This window comes from Protopterus annectens, chromosome 16.part0 (genome assembly GCF_019279795.1).
Source record: "Protopterus annectens isolate FY-2018-M chromosome 16.part0, PAN1.0, whole genome shotgun sequence".
Classification (NCBI taxonomy): domain Eukaryota; kingdom Metazoa; phylum Chordata; order Ceratodontiformes; family Protopteridae; genus Protopterus; species Protopterus annectens.
Window position 1 is genome coordinate 326262794 of NC_056750.1, and position 20480 is coordinate 326283273.

Here is a 20480-nt window from a genome sequence, read left to right on the forward strand (position 1 = left end):
ATTTCTGGTTATCAAAGTTCACAGATGACTGCAAGCTGGGAGTCATCAAATCCATCTTTAACAAACAGGCACTCCAAAAGCTGTTGTACAAAAATGGGCTTAAGCCAAATGCTAAAAAGTTCAGTGCAGCACTGTAATATTTGGAAAGCATCCCCAAGCTCCAGCTTGTAGTATAGAAGACACACCCCTTCAAAACCTGGGTAGATAGCTTCCTATAATTTGAACATCATGTTGCAACAGTGGCTAAGTAATCTTTTTACCTTGCACAGCTCATAGCAAAAGGTATTTCCTCTAGATCAAATGAAGTTCTCACCTTCTGGAACTCTGCACTGATCAGAGTGCAAGGGTACCTTTAGAATGTTCCTTACTAAGCAAAACAAGCATTGGAAAGGCTCACAGGTTCTTAACTGAAACAATCAAGGGCTTAAATGACTTGAGCTACCAAATGATACTGGAGGCTCTCTCTCTATATTTAGTGTCATCTGGACTACTTAGAGGTGATCTATGTTTTGCATACAGGGCCATAAGGCATCCAGTAGCCCGGGAACTCTTACATCACAATAAATCAAACAGTCTTGCTAACATCAGGACCAGAGACATCAATTTGTTGGAGTAGACTTATAAGACAAGATGGAGGGATAGATTTGTTAAACAGTGCATGCCCTTTCTCTAGAACAAACCTTCTCTCCAAGTTAAGCAGTCTGACATACTGTCTGTCTTTAAAAAGGAGATGGACAACTGGATGGGCATTGATAAATTCAACCCCTGGTCTTCCTAGAGAAGGGAGGTAAGACCTGTGGATGGGCACTGGAAAGATGGAAATGGTCTCATGGTTTAGTTGTAATCTCTGTTTAAATGTATACAACCTCTATGACTCTATAGATAGGGTTACAATGTTTCATGAGGATGGGAAAACTTAACTGAGGTGAACTGAGACATTAGTGCTTAGAAAGTAAACTGGTATCACCATAACAATAATATCCACTTTCTCCATTATTAATTAGAGCAAGCAACATTACAGTAAGATACCAGAAACACACAAATATGTACACCTTTACTATAAATGTAGTAGAAATGTTATGAAGGCACAGTTTTGCAGAACCACAACATGTAGCCATTTCACACATGTATGTGGGTCCACAACATGAATAAGAGGTACAGTGATGTTTTTAGGAATATCATCTTCAGCTTTCTGTTTCATACATGGGTTTCTTAGGTTCATAGATTAGTACTAAGCTAACTGCCCTTGCGAGCCATTTTAAGCCTAGCCAATTATCCCTTGTGAGACTCAAACCCTGCACCTTGTGTTTGTAAGGCAAGCACCTTAACCATTAGGCCTGGGTACAGTGCTAGTTTGTGTCTTTATGTCTACAAAGTGAGGTTACTTAAAACTAAGCATGTCTACAGCAAAAATAGATTACTTCTACCAGGATTTATAATATAGCATGCATATAAGACTATGACAGGCTTTTGCTGATCAACCCCTACAAAATGTCCCATTCTTTTGCCAAAAGTATACTTCTATATCACCACCACATCAGTATCTAATGCTCATATTTAATTTTTAAGTGCGTGTCTTTCACATCAGAAATGTACTACATGTCCAAAAGTTGCTCCTGTCACAGTATGTACACAGTTCATGTCTGTGCTGTTGAAGAATGCTTGCATAACAAGATTGGACAGCTGGACAGCATACAGAAGAATGCATAAGGCCTACCTATTAACATGTATGATGCTATGACACAATAATAGACATCCTGTACCCTTTTCTTTACTGCCTAATATCTTCAATTTTTCAAATGATACTTTGTGTCACTGCATGCATCACTAACCAATAAAATACTGCTGATGGAGTGAAATTATGCGCAGTCATGAGATTAAGGAGGAATGGGCACAGGTGTCCAGGTACTGACATAGGCATCATTAGGGACACTGAGTTACCACTTTGGACAGCAGGCTAAAAGAAAATGTTAGCATGCTCCAAATTTTAGCATATGGTCACTTTTTTCTTCAGGGCATGAACTGCATTAACACTGTTTCTCTTTTCAGTCTAAACATTTAAGTATGCATACACATTCACATGCACGTTTATGTGTGTGTGTATGTGTACACACACATTATATATATATATATATATATTATATGTGAATATATGGATCTATTTCATATTCTAGATATTCTGAAATATTGAAAAAAAAGATACAACAAACACTGTGGGGAGGGGGCAAGCACCACCTGCACCCTCCACAACCCTGGCTAATTATATATACCACCTTTCAGATCATACCACAGTAGAGAAAAGGGCAAATTCTAAGATACCCACTGTATAGCAGTCTCAGTACAAACAGTATTCCTGCACTGCCACGTACTTGATGTTTTCAAACTGTTGACCGTATGGTCTCAGTCATGATGTTCAGCATTGCAGCATTGTGAAACATTACTCAAATCAGACCTGTATACACACACATACATATATATATATATATATATATATATATATATCTATATATATATCTATATATATATATATATATATATATATATATATATATATATATATATATACATATATATATATATATATATATATATATATATATATATCTATATCTATATATATATATATATATATATATATATATATATAAATGGTTCCCCTTTATATCATAGATTTCCCATAATGTCGACTCGCTTAACAGGGAGATGACAACATCAAAGGTTCAAAAGAGCGAACTCCTTGAATGGCAAATTTCACCTCCAGAAAAATAACCACTTGGCCATCACTGATGACCTTTGCCCTTTTCTTCACTGTAGTGTAGTCTTAAAGTTGGAATATTTAAGTAGGGGAGTGTGGGGGGAGAAGCACCCCACTTTGGTGGGTTTAATTTGTTTAGTTTTTTTAATTGTCAGTGGTGGCCAAGTGGTTAGCTTCCCGGAGGTGAAATTCACCATTCTGGGAGTTTGTTCTTGTGCAGTTTCGATGTTGTTGTCTCGCTGTTAAGGGAGTCGACATTATGGGAAATCAATGATATAAAGTAGAACCATATATATATATATATATATATATATATATATATATATATACACACACACACACACACACACACACACACACACACACACACACACACACACACACACAGGCATGCATATACATACCCTTTGTTGTAATGGGGGAGGAGAAAAGTGTTCACCTCTAGTTAATTATTCTCATTCTAGGGTGACAAAATCTTGGATATGAGTGCAATGCCTACCTTCAGATTAACCCAAATTCTGCATTAAGGTTTGAGGCCACAGTCTCAAACTGCAAATAATTAATGAGTACCGAGGTATGGTGGATGGAAATCCCACATTAAGAGGTACAAGTGGGTTTGTCCCCCACAAAATGATAATATTAATTTGTGCTTGTAGTTTTGAAAATAGTCTGTTGATTTTACTATTAGTTATGATTATCAATCTTTGTTACTGGTTCATAGGTTCATAGATAGGTACTAGGATATCGTCCCAAGGGCCTACTTAATCCTAGCCAGCAAGGTTCCATAGCTTACACCACCCAAGAAAGTAATTTACCTGTGCCACTGTCCAGCAGAGACACAGAAGTGTGTTTCAAATATTATTTTAGGCCATATTCTTAAATTCAGCATTAATTTTCTGAGATCCTATGATTGAAGTCTGTTGTAATGGGCCCTTAAACAAGTCACAGTGATCTCAAAAATAACATGAATCAAATGTCATCTAATGTAGTCTTTGCTGCTTGTGAGTATGAGAAGACAGACATTATTGAAAATGGCCTGCTATACTGGCAGATACGCAATTTGCAAAAAGCAATGCCACAGCCTACATCCTTTTTATATTTTAAAAATATCCTAGTTGGCATACCATTAAGAATTATAAAGCAGTTTTCTTATGACACATATCATTCATACTAAAAAATTACTCACTCTGACTTACCAATATTATGAAAAACCCATTTTATCTCACGGACCTAAATACTGAAGCAATAAATTCTCTAAAGTACTTAACAGGTAATAAAAATTACATATATAAATATTCTTACCAATCTAGTATATTCAATTGAATATCAACAAATTGAATTACACTACTGTTTGAGACTGAACATCACATGGCTAAACTTATACCGCTGTCTGAGACAAGAAGACCAAAAGGGAAAAAGTTACTATCATTATCGAGAATAGAGCACCCCTACCCTAATACAGGGAGGTGTGCTCTTGCATGCTTACAGTTAATACAGTCAACTCCAAGTCTGCTTTACTTTGAAGGCAGAGGATGATATTCTTTAACATTTTAGCATCAAACATCTTTTCTCAGCTGATAGCGTAACATTTCTGTCTAGTGTACAACAGGATGCCTAACGTCCTATATTTATTTATAAAAAAGAGAAAGAAATATTGATTTTAATACATTAGTTATCTGCTATATGTTTTTTTTGTTAAATACACTGACTATGGTTATCCTTTTGTTAATTTGATTTGCCAAAATTTAATATTTCAAGAAAAGAAAATAGCTAAAGATCTGAAAGAAGAGTATACAGATATGACACTGTTTGCTGCTACCACTTTTATTTTCACACCACTTTTAAATTTTCAAACATACTATATTTTGGTCAGTGGACATATACACAAAGTTTTTATTGACAATACTGCATAAATGCATAAGCATGTACTCTCTGGTTAAATGCATGCAACAACTTACTTTTCTTCTTTACTATCCTTCGGTTCACTTGACTGATCCTTGTTACCACTGTCACTCTCTGGCACTGAACAAAATGATGAAGTACCAGGTATTTTAGCATATGAGTAGCTAGGATTTGATTCACGACCTTGAAAGTCTTTGAGACTGTGTGTGTCAGTAGTCCATGGTAAGATCAGTCCGATATCCGTATCCTAACAGGAAAGCAGTATAGCATACATTCAGCTTCCAGTAAACTGTGTACGGTACAGGATGAAACTATAGCAATAAATGCAACATTGTGCTAATTATTACCTTAACTGTACTTCGCAAATGAATGCCAGTCAAACTGACTATTTAATGAAATGGTTACATTTCACATTTGCCTGCTTAGCACAATAAAAGAATGACTGTCTTGTGATACAAAACCCTTGTTAGAACTTAAAGTGCTGTAGAACAGAAAGAAGTTAGCTGCAAGATATTTTGATGAAATAATTCATTAAACCCAATTTCATCAAACAATACAAAATGCAATATATTATTCACAGAAGACAGGCGTGCAGGATCATAAACAAAGTAGTTACCTTTCTCTGAGATTTGGTAACCAGTGAATTAGTTATGAAATGAAGTGTGGGGTGTGGTATGGAAGTAGGTATATTTTTTTTTCCACAGGAGAGCTCATCTTATTTTGCCAAACAGTTATATTTAATGGGACACAGTTCAAAATGTTCATTCAAGCCTACAAAGCATCATTCTGCATCAGGCTAGAAGGCATGATGACCCCTGAACATAAATGGCTATATACTAAATGCTATATACATTACACAATGACGTCCTGAAAGGAGAAGGATATGCAGTTGAAAAGTATAGTTGTGCAAGTTGCACTTACCATAACAGTAGAAGTTTACACTGCTGTAGTAGCCTTTAGCAACATGGATTACAACAGATGGTCAGCCTTCCGAAGTCTCTGGCTCCCCTCCATATAAGCACCTAGGCTGCAGTAGCACAGGACATTCCTGACCCCAAAAGGAGAAAGCCTAGTGTCCTAAAAAAACAAACAAAAAAAAAAAAACCCCAGAAAGGTTAGGAACACAGCTTTAGCTAAAAAGATAACTATGAATAGGCAATATGGGAGATGGAGGGAGGATGTAGCTATTGTAGCAGTGATTACTTTGAACATCTAGTGTTATGGTACATGCATCTTACACAACTGTACTATGTTCATCAGTATCACTGCTGCAGTAGCCCTTACTATACAGACAGATTATCATAATTTATCCAACCTGGGAAGAGGAAGAATTACGATCCAGGAGCCTCTGAAGAATGGTCCTAGAAAAGTCTGTTCTGGACCTGGAGAAGGAATCCAGTTTTTAATGTTTAGTTAAAGTATGTACAGAGGACCGAGCAGCTGTCTCTAGAATGCTTCTAAACTCCACCTCTTTCCAGTATCACAACAAAGACAAGGCTCTAGTAGAACATGCCTTGCGCCTGTCTGGAAGTGATTTACCATGGTGGGAATACCACAAATAAACAATAGACAATCATTTGGAAAAACTCTGCTTTCTCACAGGTTGCCCTTTCTTTATCCTGTCATAGGGCAATACCAGACTTGCCTAGGCATATCTAGAGCATGCAGAATCCTTTCTTCCTGTTTTAAAGTTCATGAAAGAATACCGGGAGATAGATAGCTTGATTCAAAGTAATCTCTGAAATGAGCATTAAAATAAGCAAGAGATATGCTGTAAAAGTAACCTTGTCTCCATGGAAACCAAAATAGGGTTCACCCACTATGACAGTTTCATCTCAGATACTGTCTTGCAGATATCAGAGCATAAGCAATACAGTCTTGCAAATCATAAACCATAAAACAGCCTGCTGAGGTGGTTCAAATCAAGCCAGATTTTATTTATTTATTTATTTATTTCAGTTTGTTAAACGGGAAAGTCCATTGGGCCAAGGTAGCCCATTTTCAATCGAGGCCTGAGGAGAAAAGCTCCAGACAGAAAGACAGTATACAATATACAATGTATTAGTACAGCATATGAGAACAACAGTTTAACATTCAATATACAGCAAGGCAAGATGTTACATATCTTGAAATATATGAGCTGAGTCAATCACTTATAAGGTATTAGCAAAAACAATACATTTATATTCATTTAATACACTACATGTATTTAGGCAAAGGAATTTTAGAGACATGAATTGAAGCAGTGGCAGAGATTGGAGTAGAATAGAATAGGTATCAGGAATCAGGTAGGATGGGTACAGGAGCACTCCCAGAGGGAGTAGAGGTGAGAGTGGAGTAGGGTTTTAAAGGATGGTAGGTTAGGGGTAGTTCTAATGTAAGTGGGGAAGAGAGTTCCATAATCTGGCAAGGGAGAATGATAGTAGAAGTTGCCCTGGTGCATGTAAAGGCTTGTAAAGTTCTAAGAGGATCTGATTTGTGGATCGAAGTGTTCTATGTGACTGTTGAAGTTTTAGGGAAGAGGAGAGTGATGGACAGTTAGAAGGTTTGAAAATTAGCTTGTGTGCTAATGTTAGTTGAATGAAATTTAGATAGCTTGGGAGTTCCAACCAATTTAGAGCATGTAGGGAGTTGCAATGGTGAGTAGAGGATTTGGATCCTGTGGCAAACTTTGAAATTTTGTTATAACATGAGGAAAGTTTAGATTTTTAGGGATGATTGGAGGTTAGAGTAGCGGAGCTCCATACAAAAGGGAGGGTAGGAGGTAGGTGGTAGATAAGAGTTGTTTAGAAGACAGAGAAAGGTAGCACCTGTGTCGATAAAGCATACCAAGTTTTTGATGAGTCTTTTTAATATTGGTTTGTAGATGGATATCAAATTTTAGCTGGTCATCGATAAGAACGCCCAGAAGTTTTGTATGGAGAACTATTTCAATAGTTGTTTTGTTTAGGATAAGTATAGAGAAGGATGCTTTGTCAGCAGCAGTATGTCTAGAAGGGGTAAAGATCATTATTTTAGATTGGGAGGCATTTAGGGATAGGTGATTGTCAAGCATCCAGGACTCAGTGGAGGAGAAGGCTTCTTGCATAAGGTTTATTAGTAAAGGAAGAGTTTTAGCTGAGCAGATGATAGTGGAGTCATCTGCGTATTGCACCAGTTCAGCATTGGGGATCTTTTGGTGGAAATGATTGATGAAAATGTTAAATAGTAAAGGACCCAAAATACAGCCTTGGGGTACACCTGTTGGGGTGTGAAGGAAAGAGGAAGTGCAGTAGTTCCATTTTACAGCTTGTTCCCTGGCTGATAGATAGCTGGAGAACCATTTGACAGATGAAGAGGAGAGATTAAGATGGAAGAGTTTAGAAAGTAGAAGCACATGAGAGACAGTGTCGAAAGCTTAGATAAGTTGAGGAGGAGCGTAGAAACTATGTTCCCAGAGTCACGAGCAGAGTTAACGATTTTGAGGAAGGAAAGAAGGGCAGTGGTGGTGCTGTGTCCTGGTATAAACCCGTGTTGGGTAGGAGTTAGGAGTTGGTTGTCCAATAGGTAGGGTAATAGTTGGAGGTGAATAAATTTTTCGAGTATCTTAGAGATAGGGGATAGGATAGCAATAGGGCAAAAGTTGGAGATTGAAAAGTTTGTACCTCCTTTATGGATGGGGATGATGAAGGCTTTTTTTCAGAGGTATGGTACATAGGACTCCTGAATGGAGTGATTGATTAGGATGCTGATTGGAAGGGCATCAGCAGCTAGTTGGAGAAATTTGGATGTAATGTCATCTGGGGCATTAGAGTAAGGTTTTAAATTTTGTAGGAGCTTTTTTATAGTGTGGGTAGGAATGTATTTGAGAGTAAAAGGGGAGGACTTAGGGTTCATGGATGTTAAGTTTTTGTTATCAGTTAAGTTGGGGGGGATGTTGTTAGGGAAAGAAGAGGTAAGTTTGCCTATGGATTCAATGAAAAAGGCGTTAAATTGGGTAGCTAGGTGGAGGTCTGGTGTGTCTGGGTCAGAGCAAGGGTTCTCTTTTTTGCCTGGGGATAATATTGATGAAATACTATTCCAAAATTTTCTGGGGTTGGTTTTATGATTATTTTGAAGTTTAAGGTAGTAGGAGTTGCAGTCAGTGGCTATTTGTTTTTTTACTTGATTGCACAGTTGCTTGTATTCAGCAAGAGTGTTGGGAGTTTTGCATTTTTGGTAGTATTTCCAGATTTTATCTCGGTGATACATAAGTAGTTTTGTGTCTTTAGTTAGCCAGGGGGCTGTTTTGGATCTGAGTCTTTTGGTTCTACTGGGGGCAAAGTGGTTAAGTATATCAGTGAAAATTCTATTGAAATGTATGACTGTGGCATCTAAAGGGAGGGACTCTAGAGGGTTCCAGTCTATCTGTTTTAAGGTATTAGAGAAAATTAGGGGGTTGAAGTTTTGCATGTTGCGGGTGGTAATGTGTCTGTGTTGAAAGAGGATGGTGGAGGAGGAATGGCATATGTAGGCAGGGAGATGGTCACTAAGGGAGTCTGCGAGAGTACCAGTATCAGAAACTCGGTTTGGGTGGGAGACTAGTATCCATTCAAGGACGCTACCTGTGGTGTAATCCTTATTTGGTCTAGTAGGGGTTTTGATTAGCTGTGTGAACTGATATCGGTTGATGCTGTGAGAAGGGGTAGATGAGTCAGTGGAAGACCAGTTTATGTTGACATTGCCTAGGATTATAGTCTCACTATTTATGTTGGAAGTGAACCAGGCAAGAATATCTTCCAGTATAGGGGTATTGTTACCAGGAGGAATGTACAGGGAGGAAATGCATAAAGTTTTATTGTTATTTACTTTGAGAAGGGCGAGAGTTAGCTTGGTGGTGTCAAATGAGGGTATGGGCTTAGTATAGGGTGTTACTGTTAAGGAGGAGGAGAAGAGTAAGGCCACTCCTCCACCTTTCTTTTGAGGTTGGACACTTCTTATAAGTTTATAGTTAGGGGGCATAATTTCGGTATCTTTTATGTGTGGTTTTAGCCAGGTTTCTGTGACAGAGACAATATCAGGTTTGTTATGAGAGATCCAGGCGTGAAAGGAAGGTATTTTATTACAAAGGCTCCTGGCATTAAGTGTGGCAAGGAGAAGGGGAGAGCTATGTGAATGTGGTTTAGAGGTGGAGTTGTATGAAGGCCCTGGGTTAGGGTGTATGTCTCCAGAACGGAGGAGGAGGGTGATAAAGTTTGAGTAGAGTATGGATAGGTATCTATTTTTTAATGGGTCATAGGTGTAGATATTGGAACCTAATGAGGTGAGTTTGGTGGGTATGGGAAGTGGTTTACTAGGGGTAAGGAAGAGCTTCCTTTGAAATAGAAAAGATTCATTATGTTTGTAGAGGTGAGGGGAGGCTTGGGTTGTAAAGGGAAAGTCTTTTTTAATGTAAATCGCAGTTGTATGAAAGGGAGGGGAGTGCTGAAAGTGTGGGAGACTAGTAAAGTAGAGTAAGCAGAAGAGGATTAGGCTTAGAAATAACGGTATTAGAGCAAAGGCAGATTTTGTTTGCGTGGTGGGAGACAGAGTATGAGTTGAGTGAGAAGGATGTGTAGGAAGAGAGATGGTTTATAAGTTTGAGAAGAGAGGATTAGAATGAAATATGTGTGGGTGTATTCACAGGGATATAGAAGGGTGGAGTGGAGGGGGAAAAGGCAGTTGTAGTAGTGAGTGGATAAGGAGTAAGTAGAGGACAATATTTGGAGGGTTTGGCTACTTGCTATCCTGATGGGGTTTGTGCACTAACCACCTAGTAGGGATAAGGTACAGTCAGTTATTCGGTAATTATTGAGGCAAGCAAGTTACATAAAAGCATACACCATCCCTCGCCATCTAATCCAAATCAAACACCCACTGGAAAAATACAATGTCCGCTGATCTCACAAAGTACAAACAGTTGAAAAAACAGAGAATGTCAAACATCCCATTCGTTAGAACATTAATTAGGCCAGACCTAGATACAAAAATGTCCTAGGTAGTAAGCTCACACAGGAATCCTAAACCTTTTTCTCCAGTAGTTTGCTTACTTTGATCCTAGGGCCTCTCATTTGAATTCCCCTTCCAAATATCTTTCCTTCTAAAGCTGGAACTTGAAAGGAGGTCTATAGGTCACATTTGTCTAAACATAAAGGAATTGTGGACAACACAGAACTTTTTTCAGACTGCATCTCCGTTTTCAATGTCAAGAATAAATGGTGACTTACTTTCCACTGGGATGGTTTCTTGCACGTCTCTGTCTGTGAGCCACTGCTGAGAGAGTTCGCTCAGTTCCTCCAGGGTTTATGTGCCCGAGAATATTTTCACCTCCTCCATATATGGCTATTGCCAGCAGCAGCAGTGTCTTCAGCCTTTGCCTAGGATCTTTTCTGCAAATTAGGATATCAGCAAACAGTGTTTTTTCAAATGGAACTGCCATATAGCTTTTTTTTAAATTACTTCAGAGGTGCCTCTGTCCTCAGGGTTCTCTGGCCATTTCAGAAGTTTACAGTTCTTAAACAGGCAGATTAACACTGGGTAGTCCGAGTGTTTTTGAAGAGAGCTGGGGCGGGAGGTGAGTCAAGCAGCCTAAACTGCAGGACTGGCACAGAGGAGCTGTGGATGCTCAGAACAGGATTTAAAAATGGCGCCACAGTCCGTAGCAGATATTTTCTAACACAAAGTTAGAATCCCAACAAGGTGCCTGCTACCCATTTCTTTGGTGGACTTAAATGCAAAACCCCTTTCAAGGACAGCTTGACCAAATTCGGAGAAGAAAGAGGAGAATCTGTGGGCAGACATACTGAAATGGCTGACAGATATGCCTTCCTACAGGATTAAGACAGACCAGAGGATACTAGCTCACACAAATATTGAAGAACCAGTGAGAGAGAATCCCTGAATAAGTTATGGTTATCACCGTGGCACCAACTAGGAAATCTTTTTTTAATTAACAACATAAAATTTCCTAGTAGCGGGGTTCCTTATGTATGTCCTGACAAACAAGGTGCCCAAAATTTATCAAACTGAACCATCCAGGAAGGCGGCTGTAATTTTTTCACACTGAGTTGCATCAAACTCTCCCATGTTTGTGTGAGTAGATCCAGTGGTGAGGAAACTTGGGGTCATTGCCCTTAGCCAATTCCATAAGAATGGAGAACCACTGTTGCTTTGGCTAGAAGGGAGTCCCGCAATAATCTTTGGATAGTCCTTCTAAATCTTCAGCATGACCCTGGAAATCAGTACAAAGAATGGGAAGGGAGCATTCCCGACAAGAGGAATTAAAATGCATCCATTCACCAGGCCTTCTTGAAAGGAGTCCTGGTGTAGAATTTGTTTGTCTGTTTTAAAAGGAGGCAAACAAATCCATTTCAGGCATTCCCACAAGTGAATCAATTCCTGGAAGATCCCCCTGTTCAAGTTCCATTCATGAGGGTCTGTCCTGGTCTTGCTTAACTATTCTGTCATACATTTTACTCTGAGGGAATGTAAGGTAGCCTCACAAGCTATCACTGCCACCCTGCACACAGGATAATACCTGTCATTTATGTACCACATCACTGTGCTGCTGTCTATAACCACCTGCAGAGGTACAGGGGACCATAGATGATAAAGAGATTCTGTAGCATTGATTACAGCTAACATCTCTTTCATGTTTATGTGCTTTGACCTGTCAGTTTTGTTCCAAAGTCCCAGCACTTTTACCTGCATTGATACAGGGCCCCTAGCAAAATATGATGCGTCTGTTGTAATAGTCTGGGCAGGGGGTAGAAGAGAGAATGGGAGTCCTGTATTCAGGTAAGTCTGTTCTCTCCACCAATGTAGTTCTTTCTTCACAAAACCCAAGACTGGAATTTGAAATTTCAGAGGGTGACAATGTTGGGTCCACATAGTTTTTAAGAATCATTGGATTTTTCTCATGTGTAACCTGTCAGGATGAATCATGACACTCAAGCATGCCACAAACCCTAGAATCCTGAGATACTCTCTATGCTGTCTAAATTCTGAGACTGACTGAAGAAACTCACATACAGATACACTTTCTCCCAAATTAGGAATGACTTTTGCAGGATAGAATTTTGAATGTTTTGAATGTTTCTTAGAAACACTATCCTGTGAGAAAAAATTAAGGAAGATTTTTGACTGCTGCTCTGAAAATTCTGGTTGAGAAGGAGATTTGTAATCCATTTAAGGGATTCCTGGCAGCTGGAACTCCTGAGACTGGAAAAAAAGATTCAAAGTTAAGCAAATCATCTAAATAAGGGAATATGTGAATGCCCTACAACCAATATGAGCTATCACTGGAGTTAGACACTTTGCAAACACCCTTAGAGTTGTAGATAACCCAAAAAAGTAATACAGGGAAATGATAAACAGCTTCGAACAAAAATAATGCCATGGAGATCTAAGGAAACCACTGAACTCTGTCACAATGGGAAGATGATGATAAGCAACTTTCCTGCCTGGAATTACCAAAAAAGCTCTGCAGAGGAATAAAAGATTAACAGATTCTATAAAGTCAACATCTTTAACTTTGGGACTTTCACAAACAAGTAGAAAAAGGAATGGTCAGAGGAATGGTATCTTGGAGGCATCTCTCTTTGGCACCTGAAAAATTAATGAATAGAATACTTTTCCCATCTTATTTAAGGGCATTGGTTCTATGATCCCAGATCAAAGCATATGATTTAGAACCAAAGGAAAATGGTTTGTCCCACTTGATTTCTCCAAGTATTTTGGGTTTCTAATACCATGACGGGAATGGACCCCATTCCTAAGTCAAAGTATGATTAAAGTTCATGAAAGTAGTGTTGTTTCAACCTTAGATGTTAGCCAAGAGTGATCTTCGCAGCATCTGCAATGTGCCCAGTATTGACTCCTCCTGCAATTCATATGAAGTTACATGTACTGGTAACATATCCAAGTATGATTCTAATTCTTTTTTATAAGACCTGTTGCTCCTATGACTATTAGAACTGACTGGGTATCCTCCTTCCATGTTTCCCTCATTTCTGTCTGCAAATCCTGGTATTTTATGACTTTGTGTCTCTCTGTACGTAAGACACTGTAGTCACTGGGTATAGCGATTTCAATGATCAATGCTACTTTTGTCTTTTTTTCATGGACTACTACATCTGGTCTTCTCACATCTAGTTTTTAAACTGTTGATAATGGATGTGCTATAAACTTCATCATTTTCTATAATGCTTTGTGGCTCATGTTTCCAAAGTTTTTCAGCTACTTAAGGATTATAATGTTTGCACAATCCCCAACACAACAGTCTTGCTACATTATTCATTAGCATGACGAGCCTGGTCTGCAAGGCCATAGAACGTATCATCATGGAACTTATAAACAAAAACATTGGTAATCTCCAAACTCTGGACCCCACCCAGTTTGGGTTTGTAAAAGGCAGATCATGTCTCCTAAACCTGATAGACTTCCTTGAAGCAGTCACCAAAGCTGTAGACGAGGATAAGGTGGTTCACACAGCCTATCTAGATCTTGCCAAGGCTTTCGATATCATCCCCCACTCTGGGATTATAGATAAACTCACTAAACTAGGTATAAATCCCTATTTCACAAGATAGGTTGCCAACTGGCTCACTGACAGAACCCACACTGTGAAAGTAGCAGACTCCAAATCCGACTTCAGAACAGTGACAAGTGGAGTACCACAGTGTTCAGTCCTGGGTCCTCTCCTGTTTGGTATCTACTTCTCTGAAGTACAGGCTAACACAGAAGGTCTTTGGCTAATGAAGTTCGCAGATGACTGCAAACTAGGAGCTATAACTGAAACTCCTAATGATTTGGACATCCTATAAAAGGGCCTTATTGAGACAGATGCCTGGTGTCAAAGCCATGGCCTCAAGCTCAGTGCCAAAAAGTGCATTGTCATCCCCTTTGGTAAGAACTCTGTACCCATGAACTACAACATAGGCGGTAGTATACTTAACACCGAAAGTGTGATAAGAGACCTTGGGACACAGGTGGACAGTAGTCTCTCCTTTGATAATCACATGGCCACAGTAGCCAGGAAATCCTTCTACGTGGCACATTTCATCACAAAAGGTTTCTCATCCAGAAAAAAAGAGGTCATTGTTCCCCTCTACCCATCACTCATTAGACCCATTATAAAATACAACGCCCCTTTTGGTATGTACCTCACAGGACATCTACAACAACTGGAAATGCCGCAGAAATACCTCACAAAGAGGATTACTGGCCTCAAACAGATGCCCTACGCAGATCGTTTAAAAAAACTCCAGCTTTACTCCGTCGCATATCGCCTAACTCAGAGGTGATCTCTGCTTAACATACAAAGCTATGTCAAACCCAGAGCTGTTGGACATGCTCCACTTAAAGAAATCCCAATTTCTCCAAGCTACACACTCTAGGGACCTAAACCTTGTCACCACAATAAACAGAACATGCCGAAGGGATAGATTCCTGTTCCAGAGACTTCCCATACTCTGGAATAAACTACCTATCTATATCAAACAAAGCTCCTCATTAGCACTCTTCAAGAAAAATCTTGATGATTGGATGGGAAATAGGAAATTCACCCCAGGGATCACTCCTGTGGCTCTGCTCGACAGTGGCACAGGAAAATCATTTTCTTGGGTGGCAAAAGCCAGGGTACCTTTTTAGCTGGGCTTGTATAGGCCCTAGGGCTGATAGCCTAGTACTTATCTATGAACCTATTATGCCTTTCAGTATACAGTCCTTCTGCCATTAGTATATCATAACCATCAAAAAGATGTGCAACTGTTTCCAGTTCTGTTTTACAAAACCTACATTTGTCTGCATCTCCCACATGTTCAATGGACCTTCTAAGCCAACCTGCATGTAGTCCATGATCTTGGGCCACCAATATTAACCTTTCGTCTTTTAGTTAAATTCACCTCTCCTTAACCATTCCTGCATTTGATCCTAATCAACATGAGGTTGTTCCAAGAGTTTTCTATACTTACAACTATATTTATGCATTTTCCACATTTCTTGCCTTCTCATCTGATCTTTCACCCTATATTTTTTTGGCACATTCAGTTACTGCCTGATTTTTATCTACTTCTGGTTTCATTTCAATTCCCACTTGACACCGATATGCTTCTGCTAAACAAAGCAGGGAAGTCATCTTAGACTTATTCTCCTCATGTTTTAAAACTTTCACTACATTTGGTTCTTGTGAGGTCAGCAGATATGTATGCAGTCCTACGATTGCAGATGTATACACGTTATCAATTTCTAGGAGGCCCATACCTCCTTCAGAATGGGAATATATAGTCTTGGTATACACTGATTTTTATAACTCATTTGATGAGCATGAAGCATCCTTCTTGTTTTCCTGTCCAACTGATCCAACATATTTTGGGGCCAGTCAATCACTCCAAAACTAAGTTAGGACAGGAACAGCAAATTGGTTTATAGCTTGGACTTATGTCAGCTCTGTTTTCAGTATTAATTTTAGTCTTCTAAAGTATTCCTTACTAAGTTTTATTTGCATTTGTTCATGTTTTTGTTAATCCTTCATCAATTCCCAGACAGTTATACACTCCCTCTTGCTCAAGTTTTATATCACATTCCTGTCCCAGGCTGTTTTCTTGGTGCCGCAGCTGTCCTGCTTTAAAGGTTGCTTTTACACATTTATCAAGACCAAATGACATTCTTCTATCAACCAAAAGGTTTTGACTACTTGCAGTTGTGGTTTCATCTCCTCGTCTGATGAACTATACAGTTTTAAATCATCCACAAAAAGATAATGAAAAGTCTTTACACTTTGTTGTTTCCTGGAGCCATGTTGTAGCCATGACTTAATCTGTTTTGGAAGACAAAAGAGCAGCACTGACAGTCATCCTGGAATATCGTCCTTTGAATTTCTATCCCTGGAATAGTAATTTGTCCTTTATCATAGCTTAACTACAAAGTGGTTTGCCACTGTTTCATGCTTGCTGTAATGTAATTGTTCATTGTAAGGTGTATCTTATACGTCTGTAAGCACTTCTTTATCCATGAATGTGAAATGCTGCCAAATTCTTTTTTTTTCTAATCTAGCCATACCATACTTAGATTCTTCCCCTTTTTACAGTTCTCCATTATGACTATTTAACAACAAATGATCCTTTGTACCATATGATTTTCTTTTGTTACCCTTTTGTTCTAGTGCCATGATTGAGTTTTCTTCTAAATGACCATAAACTCTGTCGGCATCAGTTCCAGAGTATATTTTATGTAGTCGGAAGGCAAGTTATTGGTCTATAGTTTTTAGGATAGCTTGCAGGTTAACTCTTAAGTAAGAGTATTTTCTTTCCTATTGTTAACCAGGTTGGTGTCTGTTTGGTGTGTGCATATAAATATTTCTAACTCAAGGCTAAATCTTTATGGAAAGATTTTAATACTTCTAGACAGAAGTTAGCTACTGCATCTGGGCCTGGAGTTTTCCAGTTTGGAACTTTTCTTAACTTTGTTTCAATCTCTCTGGCTGTTACTTCATCCCATTTCATATCCTGTATATTTGAACTTCTTATTCTTTCTTTTACTACTTCTATCAATTCAGCATCTTTGTTAAGTTCCACAGGATCATCATAAACATTTCTCCAAAATGTATCTATTTCTTCTTTTTTGTGGTGTTTCAGTTCCTTTTGCCTTGTTTCCCAATTCTCTATAAATCTTTTTTGGGTCATAAATAAATTGCTTATTTTGTACTTTTCCTTTATATTTATCTGCATACCATCTAAGTTTTTTCTGCCTGTGCTGATATTTTTAGTTTATTATTTGTGACAGTGCACAACAGATCCTGATATTTTCTGATACTGCGCATTGCTTTTATCACGTCTTTCTGAGTATTTTTGTTGATCTTTTCTTTTTCCTATACTCTTCTAACAGTGTCACTTCTTGTCTAAATTGTTTTATAGTTTTCTCTATTCAATAATTCCATGATAGCATTTGATTTCTCCCCTTCCTTTCCCTTACTGCCCTGTGTTTTTGTGGTAAGACTTTGTTATTAATTTAGCTACACAGTAATATATCCTATTTACTTCCTTTATATTGCATGAATCACTATTAACAGTCCTAACTACTGTGTTCATTTGCTTTATCAAATTTCTAACTTTTTGTGTTTTAGTGACTTTCTGTAGTCTATTTCTTTCATTGATCTTAATATGTCTGTCCATCTCTATTAAATCAAACAACTCTTCTCTTAGATCATTTTTTTTCTAAATTGAGAGCAAATTCTTTGTTCTCCATTTCCTACAGGCATTCTACAGAAAGTTATAGATCATCTTCCTGTGCCACATTCTCTTCAGTTTCATCCTGTGTCATACGTTGCTCTTTCATATGGGAACTCAGTGGCCTATCACTCCACAACACTGACTGCGTCTGAGTTGCCAAAGTTCTGTTCCTTCCCTTGCTGTGCAACTCCAAATGATTTTTTGTAATGGTTTCCAAAGTACCTTCATATGGCAACTGATCAGATGTTTCCCACTCCATTGGCTTCTCCTTAATTGAGGGATCCATTGCTCTATCATGCTGTGATGTTATCAGAGTTAGATTTTCTAAAGTAAATCCTTCACTTCGTAGTATTTCTTTTTAATCTTCTTTTCTACTTCTCCTCTTTTTCTTATTTTTTGCATTGTAAGATAGCCCATAACCAGATGCCTCTGCCTATATTTCTCTTCAAATATCTGTGGTAATGCTCTTTTTGTACTGATCAGTTTTGCTTTCTCCTTTGCATAACTATCATACTATATTACATCTTTTTTTCTTTCCAATGTCCATATTTTTTCTTCGGATGTCTCCTGCTCCTCCTGTTTCTCCTTAGTTGACGGACTCATGGTTCCATCATGCTGTAATATAACCTGTGTTAGACTTTCTACACCAAATCTTTCATTTAGCAGATATTCCATAACTTCAGCTTCTATTTTTTAACTTCTACTTTACTAATATTCTGTTCTATGTTCCCGCTTTGTTATCTTATTTTTTGGATTGCGAAATTTTCCAGATTTGGATGTATTTCTCTTTAAATATCTTTAGGGATGCTTTGTTTTGTATTGATTAATTTGGCTTTCTCCTTTGCATAAATATTGCACCATATCTGATCTCTCTTTCTTTCCCATGTCCATATTTCTTTTTTATACCTTTCAAAAATCTACAGATGATGTACTTTATATTTTTTACACTTCCTCAGTCACACATTTTTAAAAATGGCCCAAGGTTTTTTAGTCTGTATAATGTTTTTCATAAATCTGTTGTATTAACGAACACAGATTTTTATTTGAAGCTTCTGGCAGTTTTTCTTTATCAAGTATTTTTCTTTCCTCTGATCTCTCTCTTAAGCTTTTTGTATATCTTCTGTCTGGAAATTCTGGGCTTCTTGCATAATAGTGACACTACACAATTTCTTCCTTATCCTCAATAGTCCACTGTATCATTGTCTCAGTTTTTGTGATTTTTGTGGACCACTACTTCCTTCTACAACAGGGGGCACTCCTCCCTCTGAGTCTGGCCTAGCCCCATTGTAGGAATGTTTCTGTGTCTTTAGGATTCTACATTGTAATTGTTTTTCCAGTTCTGGCATCAGTGTGCCCACCAGGATTTGGCACTTTTTTATCCTGGGTCTTGGGCACCCAGCTATTTTTTTTTATTTTTTAACCTATTTCTGTGCATGATATATGCTATACAAAATACAGTTTATATATCAATGTTGTCTTTGTGAGATTTTGTGAAAAACAGGGACCACCTTGTGAAGGTACTCACCAAGACTAGAGGGCAAATTCAATTCCAGCAACACTACTTTCCTTTGCTTGCTGATTTCTCATATCTCCATTTAGACCCCTAATGGTTCTTGTCTGGTTTGGAGGATGAGGAAGAATACCCCAAAAAGCCGGTAGCTGTTCCTAGTGCCATCTGTAACCCTCTTGCTAAAGGAGAAGATTAAAAACCAATCTCTAGGATGGATTTGAAGTGATGGGGGAATGCTGGCATAGTCATTCCAAACTGGAGGCCTGTCTCTATTTCTGAAATAACCTCTGCCTTTTAATTGATCCTTCCTGATACTTTTTCTTAGAACTCTGGTTCCTAGAAGCTTGTTGCTTGATCTGCTTTTTAAAAAAGGAACAGTGGTTATAAAAGATTCACGGAAAAAGGGCTGAAAAATCTTAGTAAGCATTAGAACCAACTTGCCTCTTTACAAATTGTTTGAGAACTTGAGTAGCAGGAGGACAAAAAAAGCCTTGTTTTCCAAAGAAGAGTTCAAAAATTCAAGTTTAACATCCTGAGTAAACTTTTGATTACATACCTAGGCAAAACATCTCATTACAGTAACAGTAGCTTTAGTCCTGGACTTAGGGTCAGCACAATCATATGTACTCTTTAAAGAAACTTCAGGCATTTGATAAAGAGTAGCAATAACAGTATTCAGAAAGGGGCTACCTTTTGAAGGCAAAATGGCAGAAAAACTTCAACATAAGCCAACAAGTTACTGCAACATGAGCGCAGTAGTTCAAATTTCTATAGGTTAAAGTAGAAGAAAAAAATCTCCACCCAACCCTGCCAAAAGCTTTCCCTTCCTTGTCAGGAGAGGAAAGATTAGCATTGACCAAAAACTTGTTAGCAACTGGAGAAAAATTTCTTGACATCTGTCAGTATTTGTAGGGACTGATGTTTAACTCATCAGGATTATAGTGGGGTAAGTTAAAAGCATCCTATAAGGCTGGCATAACAGGAGGAACATGAGTAGTGTTGAGTGTGACATATCCAGTTGAAACATATCATATTATTTTCTTAAAGAAGAAGAAACAGCCACTTGTTTCCACTGAAATAAATTATT

At 38.2% G+C, this 20480-nt stretch overlaps 1 protein-coding gene across 1 annotated transcript in view; it reads right to left on the reverse strand.

Moving 5' to 3' along the window:
• LOC122790592 (centrosome-associated protein 350-like) overlaps window positions 1-20480 on the reverse strand; it is a 541040-nt gene that overhangs the window by 47466 nt on the left and 473094 nt on the right. The window contains exon 12 of the mRNA XM_044058119.1: window positions 4714-4904. Coding sequence (XP_043914054.1) covers window positions 4714-4904 — 191 coding nt within the window. The remainder of the gene's footprint in view (window positions 1-4713; window positions 4905-20480) is intronic.